Source organism: Brassica napus, chromosome C9, assembly GCF_020379485.1.
Source record: "Brassica napus cultivar Da-Ae chromosome C9, Da-Ae, whole genome shotgun sequence".
NCBI lineage: Eukaryota > Viridiplantae > Streptophyta > Magnoliopsida > Brassicales > Brassicaceae > Brassica > Brassica napus.
The window spans coordinates 51215779-51236996 of record NC_063452.1 but is presented as its reverse complement, the minus strand read 5'-3'; the positions used below and the strand labels follow the sequence as shown (position 1 = coordinate 51236996).

The window sequence follows — 21218 nt, the reverse complement described above, 5'->3', positions numbered from 1 at the left end:
TATTATGTTTATAATTTTATAATTTTGATTAATAATCATAACTATTTAAAATAACCTTTTTATTTTAAATATTTTGAAAATCAAAAGTCTTGGTATTGTATAATCTTAGAAGATTATTGAGATATATTGTTAATTCTATAAATTTTATTATAAGTTTTCAAAAAGTGTTTTATGACATAATTTTTAATTAATAAAAAACCCAAAGATTAATGAACAACATTTTTATTTTATAACACTTTCTATTTTTGCATTATTTTGTCTACCGCTTTATTTTATTTAGAAGTAAAATAGTTACAAATAATTAATTAACAGTTATAGTACTACGTAAAACACATGTATTTCGGCAAACATATACAAACTTAGGTACGTAAAAACAACAAATAAGTTTTATTATTCTTTACTGATGTATTATATATGTATCTTTTTTTCCTATTACAAAATAAACATGTCAATTTTATTATAATCAAAACTATATCAATAGAGTCTTACCCTAGTCTTGTATTAATATATTGTTCTCGCTTTTTAATTTATATTATATTAAACTTTTTCATTGACTTATATTATTTTACAGAATTTACCATATAGTTTTATTATAATCAAGGCTATAAGAATTATATTAATAAAGTATATTAACTTTAGTCTCGTATTAGTATAATGTTCCAATTTTTTAATTTTATATTATAATAAATATTTTCATTCATTAATATTATTTTAAAAGACTTATTATATATTTTTATGTTTTGAAATATACAGTATTAGATTTAGGTTAATTAGTTTCTGTAATCTATAGTATTAATATTATTTTAAAAGACTTATTATATATTTTTATGTTTTGAAATATACAGTATTAGATTTAGGTTAATTAGTTTCTGTAATCTATAGTATTAAGTTTAGGTTAATTAGTTTTATGTAATCTATAATTTATTGTATCCACTATTGATATAAATATGTTAAAATCGTTTTATATAATTATTTCTATCATACCATATCTATTTATATGTATATTTTGAATTTATATAATGTAATCTATGATATTTAATTGTTTCTATAAATAAATTATGTTAATTATTTTATCTTTAAAATGTTTAATTATTTGTATGATAATATAGATTAGATAGTTCTACGATTAGTTTCCTTTTTAAAACTCTAATTAAATAAATGAAAATTCAATTTAAGAGAATTAATTCTAAATTTCACCTATGAATGACACCTAAAAAAGTCAATTAAGTGACTTCTCAATTAATATATAGTATATAATATTAGGTTTAGATTAATTAGTTTTTTGTAATCTATAATTTATTGTATTCACTATTAATATAAATATGTTAAAATCATTTTATATAATTATTTCTATCATACCATATGTATTTATATGGATATTTTAAATTTATAAAATGTAATCTATGATATTTAATTGTTTCTATAAATAAATTATGTTAATTCTTTTATCTTTAAATTGTTTAATTGTTTGTATGGTAATATAGATTAGATTAGGTAGTTCTTGGATTAGTTTCCTTTTTAAAACTTTAATTAAATAAATTAAAATTCCAATACGAACAACCAATCAAATTAAAAGAATTAATTCTAAACTTCACCTATGAATGATACCTAAGCAAAAGTCACTTAATTGACTTCTTAATTAATATATAGTAGAGTAAATTTTTTAATTGTTAGTTCTTTAAATATTGAGTTTGAGTTGTTTACCCTTTGTTTTGATGTCTCAAAGCCCATTAATCTTTGGTTTATGCGTATGGTATAATGTAATATTTCAGGTATATTTTCCAAAATTTGCAAAATTTTCTAAATATCAATACTATTAAAACAGAACGCCCTTTTTTTAGGTGTCCTCCTGTTTCAACAATATTTATAAGACTCTGCCACTGGATTATTTATAAGCTATGATTTTGATTAAAATGTTTTTTTTTCCAATAAATCGCAGCCTCCCAAGCAACCTTCTCCTAATTTTGTGTAATTTTTTCCATTTATTTAGTTAAAAAGTTAGATTGTTTTAGCCCACTTACGTTTAAGTCTTTCAAAAACATTTTTGACTGAAATACTGACGAAATTAACTAACATTTATGTTTCCCTAAAGAATAATAAATTATAAGCATTGTATCCCTAAACCCTAAAACATTGATAGGATGGTCATTGCATACCAAGTCCATTGAATAACAATTTGATATTAGAATTATCATCTGAGCAGCATGAACTTAAAAAAAAAAACGGATTGCCCCACTGTATATCGTATACCTAGCAAACGAATCCATAAACCCTACAACGCATAATTTCAAGTGAATCCATAAACCCTAGAAATTTTGCCTCAATATAACAAATTGTTTACCATGCAAAAACAAACCATAAACCCCATATTGATCCGTGAATATATTATTGCATATTATACATTTCCATTTACAATATGATAATAATAATAATTAGATGAGTACAAACGAATTATGGAACTTTGAATGATTGTCTACCAATTTTCCGACTTAATACTATTAATCGTTAATAATTTTTTTTATTGATCTTATCACTAATAGAAAATGTCTCACACAAACAACCGAATATGCAAATAAAAATATGCCTTGCGAAACGGATTACCAAAAATCTATCAAGTCAATAACAGGTCCATATTTTCTAAGCATATTCTCTCAACAATATCGCAACATACGTCATTAATTACGCTAACCACCAATATATTTCATCCCTTTGAAGTTTAATAATTAATTTAAATTTCCATAATGAATCCAAAAATATTATATTCCTAATTTATACCAAAACCCAACTCGCAAGGCATATCTTACTAACAATCTTTTAAATAAAATCTTTAATATCTCTCTTTATTCTCACCAAATCTTTTCCTTTTGCTATATATACTACCTAATCAACCCATTCAACCTAACACCTTGCGAAAAGATTAGGCATAGAAAATGAAGCCTACACTGAAGTTATCATACATGTCCGGCGTACCAAACTGAAACGTGGATCCAAGTCAAAGTTTTTTCGCACCTGGAAACAATAAAGTGAACAGTTCTGTCCGACAATGGAAATCATTCTCTGACAAGAAGGTAAACAATTTTGAGGTGCTTTTTGTCTCTAATATGAGAGTAAGCTTTCAGATGGCTATCAGTTACGAGCTGGTCATATGTCGGATCCAATATTTATACACTACAAAAGTAAGATTTACATCAATTTTGTAAACATGGACGTGCATATATTATAACACACTTTTTGCTGCTCAGATACACTAAATACAACAAAATATCCAGTTTCATAGAGGAGCAGACTTAACACAGATTTGAAAGGTATGTGTTGCTACTTTCAGATATTCATTTTGATTTGGTATACTTTTAGCAAAATCTAAATAACTAAAATGTCTTTGGCAAACCAGCAACTGAGCAAATAATACAGAGCAAAACAATGTTACAATCTGGTGTGAAGCAAAGCAGTCATCTTTTAAGAAAAGATGGTGCTAAGTCTACTCCTAAACTAAGGCAGACAGCAGTAACTATAACTAATAACTCCAACGTTACGAATCCATCCCAGGTTGGGTATGTTTCAGATAATAACATCTTCCTTGAAGGTATAAATCTTGAGCACTCAAATATGTTTAGTATGAACAGTCAATTATTATAAGCTTTTTTGCTATTTGAAATTATACGTGGCAGTTCTATCTGAAGGACAAGATGATCACTTTTACGACTTAAGCAGTCAAGAAAGTGATACAATATCAAATGTTTCCTATCATGCTCAAGCTTTATTTAGAGAAGCTGTATCAGAGAAAGCAAACATTGAGTCTATGATGGCAAGGATTAGAAAGATGTGTGAAAGCAAGGGGAAATTTTTTTAAAAAAACATAAGAGTACACAGACTACCCCAAAAAACTACAACTATGTAAACGTGTGTCATCAATCATGCCCTCAGCAAAGTTTTTCCTAAAATAATTCATGTAATGCAGACAAAAAAATGATTTTCATTACGGTTAATACTTCAACTAAAAAAATTAAATTCAAACCATCGGTATGTAAAGACCTTGATATGTTTGGTTGGCTATTTGAAAAAATCTTCGATCCTTTGCTGAGTCAAATTGGATCTGATCGGAGATGACAGATATTTACCCGCCAGGTTATCAACGATCTGGTTTTGCATGTTAAGATAAAGCATCAAGAAACAAAAGAGAAGATAGTTTGAATCATAGATGAAGGAAACAAAAATGTACTTTCTCTCGATGAATAAGTGATGCAGAGAATATTATTATTATTTATTAATAGGATAATTACTTTTATGGTTTTAATGGTTTTTCTATACTAAATTAGATTAGGTCTTGTAAGATTAGTGATTTATTATAAATAGGCATTCAAGCTTAAAGTTGTATTCAGTTTTGGTAATGATTTAATAAGAGATAGATTTTATATGAGCTTTATAGCACGGGAAAGAGTATTTCCAATCTAAGAAGTTTTTATAACCACTGTGAATACTCTTCACAGTGTTTAATCAAAAGCACGGGAAATATATTATAAAATTTATTCGTTAATTCCCGTGCTTTCTAAGAGCAGGTCAAAATCTAGTCTATTTATTATATTACTAAAGATTTTGTCTAGCTTCCTAGAGCTTGTAAGAGCAGGTCAAAATCTAGTCTATTTATAAAAACCTCTTAATATAATATAGGAAAACCATTAAAACCATAAAAGTAATTATCCTATTAATAAATAATAATAATATATCCAAATATTCTCTGCATCGATAAGAAAATCAACCTGATCCACTCGATTTGTTGTACTCTCTTTTGATCGGTTAGGGTGAGGACTGTTATAGCGCTTCAGAAATCGATCATCGATTCTAGAAATGGAGGTTTGATGAAGATGAGCTTTCGGCATAGAAGATTCGAATGACTTTCCGCTTTTTTAGCAAATTGACGGTCAATATTGATTTTTTGTCTCACCTTTTTTAAAACTATTGAAGATATTTTATGTGTTTTTTTGTGTTTTTGTTCTTATATTATTGCTGTCGGAAGCCCACTTAAACATGTTGAGAATTTTGTAATAAATGGACTGAATAATTAGCTCATATTAACTTTATGATTTACTTTACAGTCTAAAAATCACTTTTTCAAACCTATTTAATATATTAACAAAATTAATTATAATAAACCTTTATCAAAGTATTAAAATTGTTAAACATTTCACAAATCTTGATAACATATTTTACTCAGTATGTGAATACTTATTATTGACGGATATATATATAATTATATTTATATTTTTACAAAAAAACACTGATAAAGATTGTTTGTATTATAATGTTGATATATTGTACCAAAAACACATTTGATACATCCACTACAAGAAAACAGCGGTATTCTAACGGACATTCCGACGGAAAATGAAATCCTCGGAATATCCCGAGGAATTTCCGAGGAAATTTCCTCGGAATATACCGTCGGAATTCCGAGGAAATATTAATCCGTCGAAATATTCCGAGGAAATTCCAAGGAAAAATGTGTTACTCGGAAAAAACCGATGAATTCCGAGAAAATATTATAGCCGTTGGAGAGCCGTTGGGGGATTTTACAAAATTCTGAGGAAATTCCGACGAACTAGCCGTTGGCGTCGGAATTCCGTCGGAATTTCCTCGGTCTGTCGGCAGGATTTAAACTATAAATACAAGCAGTCCTCTTCCTCTTCATTCACTCCATATCTTCATCCTCCCTCTTACTCTATTTACACACGAATTTGATTCATAAAAAATATGTCTTCTTCAAATTATTTTCGTTCTTGGATCGATCGACCTCATTTGGTCCATCTTAGTGATCGATCGATGCGTTTTCGGACATATATCCATCGATCGATCCGTTTATAAAAAAACTTACAAGATTTTCCGAGGACATTCCGAGGAACGCTTGAGATTCTCGATCGATCGATGGGATAATCTAATCGATCGATCACATTGTTACGCTTTGGTCCATCTTAGTGATCGATCGATGGGTTTTTGGATATATATACATCGATCGATCCGTTTATAAAAAAACTTACAAGATTTTCCGAGGACATTCCGAGGAACGCTTGAGATTCTCGATCGATCGATGGGATAATCTAATCGATCGATCACATTGTTACGCTTTGGTCCATCTTAGTGATCGATCGATGCGTTTTTGGATATATATACATCGATCGATCCGTTTATAAAAAAACATACAAGATTTTGTTCTTGATCGATCACATTGTTACCCCAAACCCTGTTTCCTCAGAAAAGCCTCGGAATATTCTGAGGAAATTCCGAGGAACACCTGATATACTCTATCGATCGATGCGTTTTGGTACATATATCCATCGATCGATCCGTTTAAAAAAAATTGACGTATTGAAACCCCAAACACTAGTTCCTCGGAATTTCCTCGGAATATTCCGACGGAATTCCGAGGAAGAAAAGGGTTTCCTCGGAATTCCCTCGGAATAATCCGACGAAATTCCGAGGAAATATGGTTTTTAAACCAAAAACAACGTTTTGCGGTTTGAATAACACCTATATAACCCTTATTAAGTGTCTTACGTTCATTATGAAGTCAAAAATTTGTTCCTTACCGTATAATTAACACTTTTCCGATTGTATGAACGAAATCCCACAACATAAGAGAAACACTTATACCTTTTAATGAACGGTAAAGGGAATACTTTCAATTAGTTTTGAAATTTGTTATTTCATGGTTTATGCTCATCTATACAAAGAATCCTCAATGGTATGCATTACAATTGTATAAGAAATGAAATACGGCAAAAAAAATTGATGTTTTGAAACCCCAAACACTAGTTCCTCGGTATTTCCTCGGAATATTTTCATTTTACCGGGCAAATATTTCGCAAAAATTGAAATTAGAATTCCGACGGATAATGTCCGTCGGACCCTAGGTTTTATAACCACGAGCCCCTTCTTCTTCCCCATTTCTCTCTTCTTCCTCTGCGCGACTCCTCTCTTCTCTCTGGCGATTTCCCCCTGAAATCCGACGATATCTCCCTGAAATCCGACGATATCTCCGGCGATCTCCCCCTTCTCTTACACAAATCATGTAAGGACTCTATCCCACTCTCTTAGGTTCTATTTGTTAGGTTTTTGTTTAGTTTTGATAGATTTTTGTTAGGGTGATTGGTTAGGATTGTGATTTGGTTGTATAATAGGTTTAGAATTGTGATTTAGTTGAATAATTTGTTTTGTTGAATTGATTTAGAATTTTTTTTTATAATTTTTTTTATTTTTTTTGTATTTATAAAATCGATTTTTGTATATAAAATCGATTTTTGTATTTTACAAAACGATTTTTCTATATAAATTCGATTTTTTGGATTTTACAAAATCTTTTTTGTATATAAATTCTATTTTTTGGATTTTACAAAACATTTTTAATATCTATAAAACTTTTTTGTGATTAAAAACTATTATTTGGGATTTAAAAATATTATATATATATATATATATATATATATATATTATTAAAACTATTTTTTGTAATTATTAAACTATTTTTTATTTATTAAAACTATTTTTTGTTTATTAGAAATATTTTTATATATTTATTAAATATTTTTAATATCTATAAATCTTTTTTTTGTGATTAAATTATTTGGGATTTTAAAAAAAATTAATTTATATATTTCTGTATTTATTAAATATATTTTTTTAATTTACAGGTCTCCTGATGATCAGACCCGGCCTCGACAGCGTCCTTGAAGGACAAGGATGATCGCATATCTTTGTTGGAGACCCATATGGCGGCTCAACAGGCGGGCTATGAGGCACAGAGGAGGCTGAACCAGCAAATGATGGAGATGATGCAGAGGATGTACCCGAACGAGGTGTTCCCGGAAGTGCGAGACCCGTAATTTTTTTTTTTTCTAAAAACTCGGAATGTTTTATTTTTATTTGTGAAACTTTGAATATTAATTAATATGATTTCAATTTTAATTTTAATTTTATATTTTCGAATTTAAATTTCAAAAATTTTATTTTTTAAAAAAATAATATTTTTTACATTCCGAGGAAATTAATTATATTTTTTACTCGATCGATCGATGCGTTTTTGGACATATATCCATCGATCGATCTGTTTATAAAAAACGTTCGGAATATACCGAGGGACATCTTCCTCGGAATATACCGAGGGACACCTTTCCTCAGAATATACCGAGGGACATGTTCCTCGGAATATACCGAGGGACATGTTCCTCAGAATATTCCGAGGAAGATGTCCCTCGGTATATTTCGAGCATTTTTTTATAAACGGATCGATCGATGGATATATGTCCAAAAACACATCGATCGATGAACTTCCGAGGAAATATCCCGACGAAGTTCTCCCTCGGTATATTCCGAGGAGATTTCCGACCAACTAGTGATCCTCGGAATTTCCTTGGAAATTTGTTTCCTCGAAATTCTGTTGGAAAATTCCGAGGGATTTCCGAGGAAATAAGAAATTCCGAGGAATTATTTCCGATGACTTGTTTCGTCGGTATGTCGTCGGAATAACGTTATTCCGGCGAAATTTCGACGATTTTTTCCCTCGGTATCCTTGTTGTTTTCTTGTAGTGATCACATTTCATTTCATACAAACCTTAAATCACTTAATATAAATCATGCACACCCAAAACGTATGAAACCACTACTAAAAATATACATATTATATTAAGCTCATACAAACAGTTAATACTAATAATTTTTGACAGCAAAAATATAATATAAAATTTATTCGTTAATTCCCGTGCTTTCTAAGAACAGGTCAAAATTTTGTCTAGCTTCCTATCAACTAAATATATCACCTAAGATATGGTGTCAGAACTAGGCCTGAGACTTATTATCCGAGATCCGGATATCCGCGGATAATAGAATATAGAGACGTAAATCCAGAAACCACGAATCCAGATCTGGATACCCTAAATTTCTCGGATATCCGGATCCGTCCGAAGAGGCCTAGTCAGAACAGATATCCTATCCACTCTCGTATCTTTAGCACATTACAATGGTTTTTTAACAAAAACTAATACTTCATTTGATTTTGTCTGGCCGTGCAAAATAGAAAAAGACATGTAATTAGTTGTGATTTTCTTTCATTATATTTTTAAGAACATTAAATGAGATTCAACCGTGAGATTAAAATGGACGAAGCCAAGATTCGAGGCAAGGCGTGAGGGAAAGGAGCTGGGTCGAGGTCGAGGTTGGGGGGGGGGGGGGGGGTTTGATGATTTGGTGGAAAACGGAGAGAAGATTCGTTCCTGGGAAAAGTGAAACTCTGGTCAGAAACAGGATGTGATAAGAAGAAGAAGAAGATGTTGTGGACATGGGATGATAAGTTGGATGTGAAGTTGAAACAAGAGCAATGGAACGAAGAGAAGCAGGAGACCAGTAACGAGAAGAAAAAGAGCAAGAAGAAGATGGAGAGATTGGCTTTGAGGAGAGGAAGAGCAAAATCAAAAGGAGAATTAAGGTTAAAGTTGGCTACTTCTAGTGGAGTTTTCAAAGTTTTGGGTAGCAAACGATTGTCCATTAGTGACAGTTCATATAATATGAAAGATTTGATTGTGGGAACTCTCTGTTATAGTTTTCATCATCTGTTTTGGTAGTCTGATATTGCCCTTTTTACTGTTACTCTGGTTGGATGATTATTGAATGCAAAGTTGCAACCTTCAACTAATGTTTAGACTTTGGATCTTGAAGATGAGCACTTGAAAAGTGTTGGCATTTGCTCTAAGTTTAGCGAATTGAAATTGTGGAATAAACTAGAAATGTTTGATACAAACTCAATTTTGTTTAGGCACTTGAAAGTATGATGCTTGAATGCGTAGTCCTTTTTAACTAAAACTTTCCCAAGTACAGCTGATCCTCACAGACATTCTGGTATGCAAGTCTTGCATGCTTTTTTCTATTACAGTGGTTCTTTGGTCTATTTCATAAACTGACATAACAAAAATATTGATCAGGACGAAATAGGACTTCGATTAGGATATCAACATTTCGGTAAATAATTTTGGTGGAGGGAGAAGTTTCTTTTCAGTCTTATGTCCATCTAACAAAGGCGGGTATCTCCATCTGATTCAAACTGTTTGTATGTTATCTTCAACAGTTAGTTGTTACAGAGATTGTGATAATAACTACAGAAGGTAAGTCCAACTTTTGCAAATTAAATTGTGTATACATATATTAACTTAGCATGGTATTACATTACTTAGATCTACACTTACAGAAAACAGAGCGCTGCAACAGTAAATAATTGAACAGAAATTGACCTCATGTCAAATTATTGAACAGGAATTGACCTCATGTCAAACTGATAATTGGCCGGGAGAAAAAACATGCTTGAAGCTTGGAAGAAAGAAGAGACAGGAAACAAAAAGAATAAAAGACTTGATGACATGCTTATCAGCATTTGGGCAAGTCCGCAGGAGGAGGAAGAAGTTTCTGATCAGGCTTATCTCCATCCAGAACAAGCCAAGCCATCCTCAAACCCCAACTGGTATGTACTTCCAAGTGACAGTGCATGAACCACACTCCTGTCAAACATTTTGTAAGTTTAGTTATAATTTTCATATAAGATTACACTAATATATTTTTGATTTTTATTCATCCTTTCCATTTTAGTCGTTGTTGTAGATTTACGCACACAAATTAAAAAAAACATTTAATTTTGTATATTTTCTAAATAAAAACATCATTATACACTGCCACATTTCAACCGGTAGAAAATAGAATAGAAATTTTGTATTGAAATTCTAAAACCACAATTATTTTGAAACTAAATCTTACTAAAATGAAAATGAAAGAGTAATAGTTTCTGTTACCAGGGTTATCTGCAAGGAATCGAATAGCAGCCCATCCGCCAGAAGGCACACCGACTGTGTTCCTCTCAATCGGGTCAACAAGGTTGAAGTTCTTAGGATCCTTGTTCGGGTCGAAGTTCCCAAACCCCTGGCCGACGACAAAGAAGTTGAAGCCGTGAAGGTGAAGAGGATGGCTCTCCGCACCAAGGATGCTAGTGTCCTGCATCACCAGCTCCACGCTGGTGTTATAACGCAGAACCATCACGTTCGTCCCGGTGCTAACCATGGTGTTGTTAGGCGGAGTGCCTGTGTAGTTAAACGGGACTACGGGATTCCATGGGAAGTTTGGAGAATACATTCCATTCGATTGCCCAGAGTAGTGAGATTGAAGGAGAGCTTTCGTCGGCAACGTGAAGGAGATGTTGCTGATCGATGCAGCGAACATCGTGGTGTTAGTTGGACCCTGGCACGTCTGGTTGTTCTTATGATTGCACGGAGTTGTTCCCAATCCTACCGTGAAGAAGAACTTCCGATCTACCTTCAGAGGCACGTTAGCTGGGAATCTCTTGCTGTTCAGGCTTCTCAGCTTGTTGCTGAACTTGGCAGCGAAGTTTGTATCGTTTAGAGCGGGAAGAACCGGTGTGAAGAGCGGAAGATTCTTGATAGAGCTCCTCCTCGCGTGTTTAGGTTGTTCGTATTCTAATACGCCCGCAACTGTAGAGTTATCGAAAGTTCCTTGACCTGTGGCGTACGGTCTAGCGGTCATCAAGAAAGAGGCGCTCGGGTAACTCGGTTTGGTCTTCAGCAGGAGGTTTGTGGTCTGGCCAGGAGCGATTAAGACGGTATCCGTCTCGAATGGCTTGACGTAGATCGCGTCAGCTTCGACGACTGTGACCGTGTGGTTTGCGATGCTGAAAAAGAGCTCGTCGTTAAGCGCGGCGTTGATTAGCCTTAGAAGGTATGTTTTTCCTGGCTTCACTCTCAGTCTGAATGTATCTGTTTTAAACACCATTGGTTACAGAGATCATATTCTTATATCAAACCATTAAAGTAGTTGTAGGATAGGAATCGACGATTACCTTTAGCCGAGCAGTTGTATAACGGGCCGGGAAGCCCGTTGATGGTGTAAGCATCAGAGACATTAGGCCCACCTCCTGTCTTGGTTGCTTGGCGAATGACTGCCTCAGGGTCTGCGTTGAACCACTCACCAAAGATCATGGGAACTTCTTTGTGAGGTTTGGGGAAGGGGTAAGGAACACCGCGTTTGGGAAGGATGATAATAGGACCATAGACTGTTGCTCTTAGCCATGAGATGTGAGCATGGTAAAACAGAGTGCCTCTTTGGCCAACAATGGTGTAGTTGTAGACATAACTTTGCCCTGTCTGAATAGGACATTGGGTTATGTAAGCTGGTCCATCAGCCCAGCCAGACCGTAATTGCCTGATCCCATGCCTGAGATTAAACCCAAGTGTTAGTAATCAAACATTGCGCTATTAATAGTGCTAAAAAGTGTTTAAAGATAATTATTATTACCAGTGGATAGAGATATTGTTTGGCACATGGTTAACAACTTTGATCAGAAGCTGGTCACCTTCTCTAGCAATAAGCTTAGGCCCTGGAAACTGTCCGTTAACAGAAACAAGACTCTTCGTGTGGCAAAGACGTGTTACGTTGTGCATTTTGATCTGTGAAAAAACGAAACATCACATAATCATGTCCAACCCTTCGTTTACAATTTTAACATTTACTCAGAATAAACGAGTTTTCACATACCTCCAGTGTATAATGCCTTGTAATCCCAAAAACAGGATCAGGAAGAAGAACACAAGAGAGAACAGCAAAGAGAAGCCAAACCGCCATTTGTTTTATATCCTTAGGATCTTTAAGCGAGCTTGGACCTTGAGGCGTTGATTAAAGTTGACACGGTTACTGAATGGTCTGCCTCTGTTATTCTATTTCTGTTTTGTTTTTGTTTTTGCTGTAGATTGTGTATTCATTGTTTCAACATTTAGTGTATATATAGAAAGGAAAGTTAGGTGTTTGCTTGAGCTGGAAATATTGAAGAAAAAGATTTTAGTAGTTATTTATGTAGAAACAAAAAGATATTGGTAGAGAAGTTTGTGTAATTGGAGACTCTTGATATCGACTAGTTGTTAGAACATATATGAGAACAGCTTATGAATTGAGTGGTGTCAAAGATAAGTCAATCTCTTTGACCGTGTTTAATCCCTCAAAAACTATAGTTTCCTTTTCAAGACTATGGCGTAGATTCTAAATATGAAATGCAAAGAGTCTTAGTTTCTTAGATATGATAGTTCCTCTTCCTCTTCTGCGTTGAGTATTTTAAACTTCAAATTTTGACATGAGAAAGTAAGTAACTCGGACCAAATGTGGCAGTTAATATTGTTTGATATAATCCTTAGCTAAGTGTTGTTTAGACCCGACAAACAACAACTCTTGATCGACCTAAAGTGTCTGTGAAAACAATTTACAACCCTTGGGAACTTCTAGAAGAATAACTTATGTGGTTAAAGGTTATGGTTTTACTAAATGGATTTCATCATTCCATAAGCATGTTAAGTGATAAGTACTTCATCTGTTTATTAATAATTTGATTTTATTTTGCAGGTGGGAACTTTTTAAGAAGATTAACCGATGTTGGAGTTAGTCAAAACATTAGTAAGCTAAAATTGCTTGGGGAATAAGCAAAGGGAGGGAGATTGTAGCTATCATAGAAAGGTCACGCTTAGGGTTAGATGTCAAAATCCATGAAGGCTATTGTCAACATGTCGTGGTTTACAAAAACATTGAGAAAATCTCAAACTAAGGTTCGCAATTTTATTTCCCAAGCAAGTGACCTAACTTCTTTCTAAGTCCGTATCCTCAAAGCCATGCCACTTAATCACTTATACATGCTTCTCTTTACACAAATATTTGTTTTTGCACTAATAATATATGGGATTTGTTTGCTTGTTATCCGTCTTTCATATTTATAATCTTCACGAAATTTAAAGTCAATCTACAATCAAAACATGATGTAGACAAGATTGCTAACAAGTAGGTATCAGATTATCCCTAACTATCCGAAGTCGGTAATTAAGATATATGATTTTTTCTTTAATAACGTTAGTTCTAGAAAGAAAAGAAAACAGTAAATAATTTTATAAATTGATTATGTGGTTGAATGACACAACGATGAATCAGAAGTTCACATCATAGTATGTAGTTCAAAACCATTAGTATGTCTTTAACAATATTTTAGTTGGTAACTCACAATCAGTAGTAGTATATATAGTTATAGATATATTAACTAGGCATGTTTATGTTCCGTGACACGAGAGCTTTATTATAATACATGATTATTCCAAACATTATTTGAAAACGAAGTTCTAATATATCTTTAATTTTCCACTGTAGTTCTAAAACATATATGACCTTTTAGGTATTCAGACATCAAGCCAATTTCGACGATCTCTAGTTTAGACACTGATACATACTTCAATCTCACCATCTAAATATCGACATTAAGTTGAAACCTGAATTAACTTTTGATTTAGAGACATTGTATGAATTGTGTGAACCACATGTAGTCTAGTGGCAAGCGAGCTTCAGGTTGATAAGCAATCTGAATTTGAAAGTACTCCACTATATTTTTCGTGTGGTCACATGGATATAGAGACCCATTATTTATGCCTCATTTGAATATTCGGAGAGGTGATCCATCCCTAAGCTGTACATCTCTTTAGTTATTAGTTTGAGAAATTTCATAGGCCTGAAATATCTTCGTATTAATAGAAAAAAATGAATTGTCTAAATAACAAATGAATACATATTAAATCAGTTGGTGATCTCTACTAACAAGATGAAATTATTGGACTTGAACTCAGACTTAGATATGATAAAAAAAATAGATTGACAGTTTGACACTATATTTTTTTTTCTTGATCAAAGACGTTGGACACTATATATCAATTAATATTTTCACGAAATAAATTAGCATTCAGAAGTGTATACCCAATATATATGAGCGTATGTATGTGAAGCGAGTTTGATTAGACTGAAAGGTATATGTACGGTTTTATTGTTTATTTTTCACATATATATTTTGAGAAAATGTTTTCACATATATATTGTAGTTGCATGCACCAACCCTTGATTTCTAATTAAGATTCCAACAATATATAGTAAAATGTACAACAATATATAGTAAAATGTACGTAAGCTGTAAGCACATATGTAAACATATATAGTACGTATACTATACGAATATATGTACATTAGTGTGACAGTCAAGCCAACTTATACGTGGATATATAAACATTTTAATAATTATAAAATCTTTTTTTTTATCATCTGGTATTTTATTCATGGGTCGCCCAACAAGACCAAACCTGACACAAAAAACACAAGACCCAAACAAATGGGCTAAAGCTTAAAACAAAACTTGGGCCGTAAGCCCAAGGTGAAACCTGTTGAGGAAGTTGCTTACTCATCCTACCACGTGTACGACGCCCGGCGTTTGGAGACACGCGTCAAAGAGAGGACAAGCTACCTTCTACCGACGATTGTGGGGAAACTCGACGGAACTCTGCCGTCAAGCAGAGCCATACCGATGAAGAACAGCTCACTAAGGAACTATCTACACAGTTGTTCAAGTCGCACACCGGATCTATGTTTCCAGAAGAACGAATCGCCTACAATCGATCCCACCACCGTCGATCTTCTTGCTTGAGACACTGTCACCTTTAATGATAAGAAGAAGCTTGAAGATGAAAACGGCTCACGACAAGGAGAAGAAGCGATGACATCGAGGCTGAGGAAAGAGAGGCGATTAGGCTGAGAAGAACGGGAAACATCGATCAACAAAACCGGAAGAACCTCGGTGTAAAGCCGCCGTCGCTATCGAGAAGAGCGCGATGCGGAGTCGAAATCCGGACAGCTCCGTCGAAGAGACCGCAAGCCACCGGAGTCAGAAGCCAGGTATACTCGTCGAACTGACCGAGTATACCAGAGGCAGAGTCACCGAAAGAAACCGGCGACATAACATAGAAGCTTCATCTCGATCTCTTCTTCGTGAAAGATCCTAGAGAGAGAACGAAGAAGAGAGAGAAGCTTCCGTCAATTATAAAATCTTCTAAAACCTTTGTGTTTCACGTAAAAATATATGCATGCGATTCAAAAAAAAAAAAATATATATATATATATATATATATAGTATATGTGATGTGATGTGATTTTTCGCATTTGAACCATCACGTTAAAAGTTAGACTGATTAAATATGTTGTTACCTTTAATGAATAATTTGATTTATTCTATATAAATTTATAATTTAAACCATTAAACATGTATTGATTATAATAAAAATATTCAAAAAGAAAAAACATTTTTTGATAAAAATACCATGTATATTGTATTATTATCCAAATCTATACTATTTTCAGTAGATAAATCTCTGAACATATATTTATCGAATAAAAATTGAATCCTGAATTTGAAAAAATCATTAAATAGTCTCGATAGTTATATGTTTATATATTAGCTATGTTTTGATAAACATAACTGAAGATCTTGATAATTAATGAAAATTATTTTAAAATAAAAAAACACAGCTAAAATTGTATATAAAGAGATTTTTACAATATTTACAAAACATGACTGTTTCTGATTCTTATAAAATAAATAAATATATATATGTTTAGTGAAAGACTGCATCATCATATATAAATAGTTTTATGTTAAATTTGTTACTGATTTTGCAAGTGTGTGAACATAAATTATTTTGTTAGTCTAGCTTTAAATTAATAATATATTTATTAATAAATATTAATAAGATAATTATGTCCGCATGCGTCTATGGTAAGTTGATGTCTAATTTTAAAGAAGTATTAACCACGCGCTCATTGTTATCATGCTGGTTTTTTTTTAAATGTTGTTTTTTTTGTGTTCATGTATTTCCACTATTAAAATATAAGCTTTTAAAAAAATGTATTTCAAAATATAAGTACTTTATATTTTTGAATTAATGTTAATTAAATTGAAAAATGTACGATCAATTATATATTATAATTTATTCTAGTTGGATATTTGTTTCCAATGTATATTTCAAGGGTTTTTAGTAATTAAACCCCTCAACTAAAGATGAATAAAAAAAACTTCCTTCAACTTAAAATCCTGTGAAATAAACCTTTAACTTTAATTCCGTTAACATATGTTACCCTCCGTCTATAAAATCGTGACGGAGGGTGACATACGTTAACGGTTTATAAGTTGAGGGTTTATAATGTTGAAAACTTAGTTGAGGGTTTTTTTTACTATTCCAAAATAGTTGAGGGGTTTTATCACTAAAAGTCATGTTTTAAAATCTTTATTATCATTTATACATTCTTTTAAATTGATTTATAAGCCTTTAAAACTCATTTATAGATTTTAATACATTATTTTATAACTGATTTATAAAGCTTCATAAATATTTTAATATTTTTACATATGATTAATACGGTTTCGCAATGATTTTTTTTTTTTTACAATTTATGCTATTTGTTAGGATAAAATAATCTAACATTATTGACTTATGGATGAATTATTCTACTTAAGACTTAATATAACTTAGAAACTTTAAATTATTTGATATCTGACAATGACGATATAAACACTTAAATTTCCTTATATCATTATTGTCAAATATCAAATAATTTAATATTTTGAAGGTATATTAAGTTGTAAGTAGTGTTGAAAATTATTAATTTAGGTTGTATAAATTAATTTTATAATAAATTAATGTATTAAAATTTATAAATTATTTTAAAGTCTTATAAATCAATCTAAAACAATGTATAAATGATAATAAATATTTTAAAACATTTAACTTTTAACGATAAAACCCCTCAGCTATTTTTGAATCGTAAAAAAAACCCTCAACTAAGTTTTCAACAGTATAAATCCTCAACTTATAAACCGTTAACGTATATCACCCTCCGTCACGGTTTTTTTATACGGATGGTAACATACGTTAACAGAATTAAAGTTGAGGGTTTATTTCACATGATTTTTAGTTAAAATTTTTTTTTTACGATTCATCTAAAGTTGAGGGGTTTAGTTACTAAAAACCCATATTTCAACAATGTTTTTAATATATATTACAAAATTATCACGCTACTATGTACCAAAATCTGTAGTCTTCTCAAACCCAAAATCATAACATAGCATGTACTATATATATTTCTTATGATTTCAAAGCTTTGTTTTGGGTATTTTCCATTTTGAACTAACAATATTCGTTATATACCCTTGTGTAAATATATGCATATTCAACCTTCTCTTTATTAACATTTGACTCTAGTTGATTAATGATGATTAATTAAGATGCTTTACCACAAGCACAAAAGATTAGCCAATCCTTAATAACGTCAAAAAAGCAGAGTATACACCCCAAATAATTATTTTACACATTTTTGTAATAAAAACTTATTACGCTAGGGATGCAAAACCCACCTCCAACAATAACGACTTTCAAATTGATATGTCTTTATCACTAGACAAGAATGTCATAAGATTAGTTAGTTCAAAAGGAGAGGAATTTTACCTACAGTAACACAATTTTTTGCATAATTGTTCGTTTCTTATAATTTTATTTTATCTTTGGAAAAATGTATAGAATCCATGTTATTCGGAAGATACATAATGTGGATTGTCGACAAAAAAAACATAATGTGGATATCTCCATGATTTAGCCATGCGAGCTACCTACTGCGTAGCAAGGTGGACTCTCCCATACACTTCGTTCTCATATGACCAACTCTACTCCACTATCATTGCTCTTTTCTGCTAACCACTTTCATTTTGTTTTTAGTATATCAACAATTGTGTTCGTATTCAAATTTTAAAGTTATGATTGAAAAATAATTATGATGTTTGTGGATTTGCCAAAAGGATCACTAGAATTTGGTTATAACTTTGAGAAAACTACAAATAAAAAGACAATAAGATTTTAAGTAATTATAATAGTAATTAAATTATAATATTATTGTATACAAGGCTATAAATTAGAGATTTTACATATAAAAACTATAACTATACTATTAAAGCAGAATATCTACTATGATTCTGCCCTTACTTTTCAAGTTATTTACGAGAAACTGCCACTACCTTTTCTATATTCTTTTAATAAAATCGTGAACATTTATTACCACCAATCAAAATCAAAAGTCATCTAATTAATTAATAAACTTCTTTAGACCAATCGCATTGTAACCAAATTTTATCGTAATCCCGAAGCCCATCAAAACAAGGTATTGTAATTATTACCGTCTATGACCCACCCATTAATTCTAACTTTACAAACTCTATATCCTAAAGAAAAATACTAAATACAAGTCTTAATCTCTAAAATATAACGAAAACTTAACAGAAACTAACATTGGACACCACAAAAAAATTCAAAAATTATATAACAAAAGCAATTATATCATCTAGATTTCATTCAATTAAATTTACTTTTTATCCAAATTTTCAAACTATCAATCATAGATAAATGTATGTATTGTTTCATAACTGTTACGAAAATAAATTTCCTAAAATATTGGCAACACTCAAATCTATACGTAATATATATTTTTAAAAAAATAACTTGGGGGTAGACAATATGTATTAACAAACTACATATACTAATTTGGGCATAAGTATATGCATTTAATGGAACCATATTTCAAACAATATATTATATTTCTATATTACGGTAACTTAATACCAAAAGTAGTTAGGATCCGCTTCAACAGATTTTATATGATTTGAGAAAAACCATTAATATAGGAACTTCTCAACTAGGCGATTTATTCCTAAACCAAAAGATTTTATTCCTAAGAATATATCGTCCATATTAATTCATTTCTAAAAATTGACTTATTATAAATTATCAACAATTTTTTTATAAAACTCAAAATTTGTGTTTACACCAACTTTTAAATTGAATGTTTAAAAATTTCCAAAAATGTTTACCGAAAAATGTACTAGAAACCTATAAAAGTCAAAAAAGTTTATCAAATTAATCAGCATAAAATAATAATGATGAAAGCGGACAATTACGAATTTGATATTAATAAATTTTTGAAAAATATTACTTTTTAAAAATAAAATTTTAAAAGAAAAATAATTCCGCGCTTTGAAAACGCGGGTTAAAATCTAGTCTTCTCTATTAAAAGAGAAGTACCATTTTATCTACTATTTAGAAGTCTACTAGGTCCATCTAATTAAACTATAAAAGAACCCTTTTATTTAGTAACCATTTCATTTACTAACATAACATATTAAAAACCATTTATATCTATCTTACTTACGGATCAAACTCTCGGCTACGTAATCAAATGACTTTTACTATTGAGATTTAACAAAAAGAGAAACCTACTACATGTAATTTTGATGGTGATAACCATTTGAAACTTCTTTATGTTATTAACTACAACATGTAATTTTGATTGATTTCATCAAACATAAGCCAAAATTTGAAAGTTTCTTGAACATGATATATTATATCCTTTAAGTTTCATCTCATAACATAAATTTCATCTCATATTGAAATACAGTATCTACATGGCATCAAAAGGAGAGATTAGGGCTGGGCAAAAAACCAGGATCCGAAGAACCAAACCGAACCCGATCCGAAAAAGTAGTACCAAATCCGAACCGAAATTGATTAAATATCCGAACGGGTTCAAAATTTTGGTATCTAAAGAACCGAAACCGAACCCGGCCCGAACCGAAGTATCTCGGGTGCCCGAATGTAACCGAAATAGATTTATATACCTAAATATATTACTTATTTTTAGATTTAATATATATTAAAAACATCCAAAATATATAAGATATTTTTAAGATGTCTAAAATACTTGAAAATATACATAAATAGTTAAAAGTAAATGTCTAAAATGGCTAAAATATATTTAAAACACCAAAATGCTTAAAATATCTATTGATTTTCTATCAAAATATTCAAATCAAACCAATTTATATGTTAATTTTAGGTATTTTGACATATATTATACAAATTTATATGTAATATATTATTTTGTTTTATAGATTTTGAGAAATTTTAAGCATATAATGAATATTAAAATTTTAAAAATAATTTAAATGGGTTATCCGAACCCGAACCAAAATTTAGAAATACCCGAATGGGGCTGAAATCTTTAAACCCGAAAACCCGAAAACCCGAAACCCGATTAGATCCGAACCGAACTCGAATGGGTACCCGAACGCCCACCCCTAGAAGAGATTACAAAACATAAGGAAATTCAAAAAATGATCATTGCAAATATTTATCCTCTTCGTGGCTCATCACAAAAAGAATAAAAATCCATGAACAACACAATTGATTTAACCCATTTTCTTAGACCATAACCCAGTGCAATTCTTCGTATAC

At 31.3% G+C, this 21218-nt stretch overlaps 1 protein-coding gene and 1 long non-coding RNA gene across 2 annotated transcripts; one reads left to right on the top strand and one right to left on the bottom strand.

Annotated features, from left to right (window-relative positions):
* Positions 1-9001: 9001 nt before the first annotated feature.
* Positions 9002-11055, top strand: LOC106416443. Its single transcript, XR_002661430.2, has 4 exons — positions 9002-9882; positions 9966-10145; positions 10294-10549; positions 10827-11055. It is a non-coding gene; the product is annotated as an uncharacterized LOC106416443 (long non-coding RNA).
* Positions 10157-12819, bottom strand: LOC106416442 (laccase-17-like). The gene is made up of 5 exons (XM_048767306.1): positions 12577-12819; positions 12337-12488; positions 11882-12255; positions 10824-11798; positions 10157-10535 (listed from the first exon to the last, which is right to left on the bottom strand). The coding sequence occupies exons 1-5, from the start codon at positions 12661-12663 to the stop codon at positions 10405-10407; spliced, it is 1719 nt and encodes a 572-aa protein (XP_048623263.1). The 5' UTR covers positions 12664-12819; the 3' UTR covers positions 10157-10404.
* Between the last annotated feature and the right edge of the window lie 8399 nt (positions 12820-21218).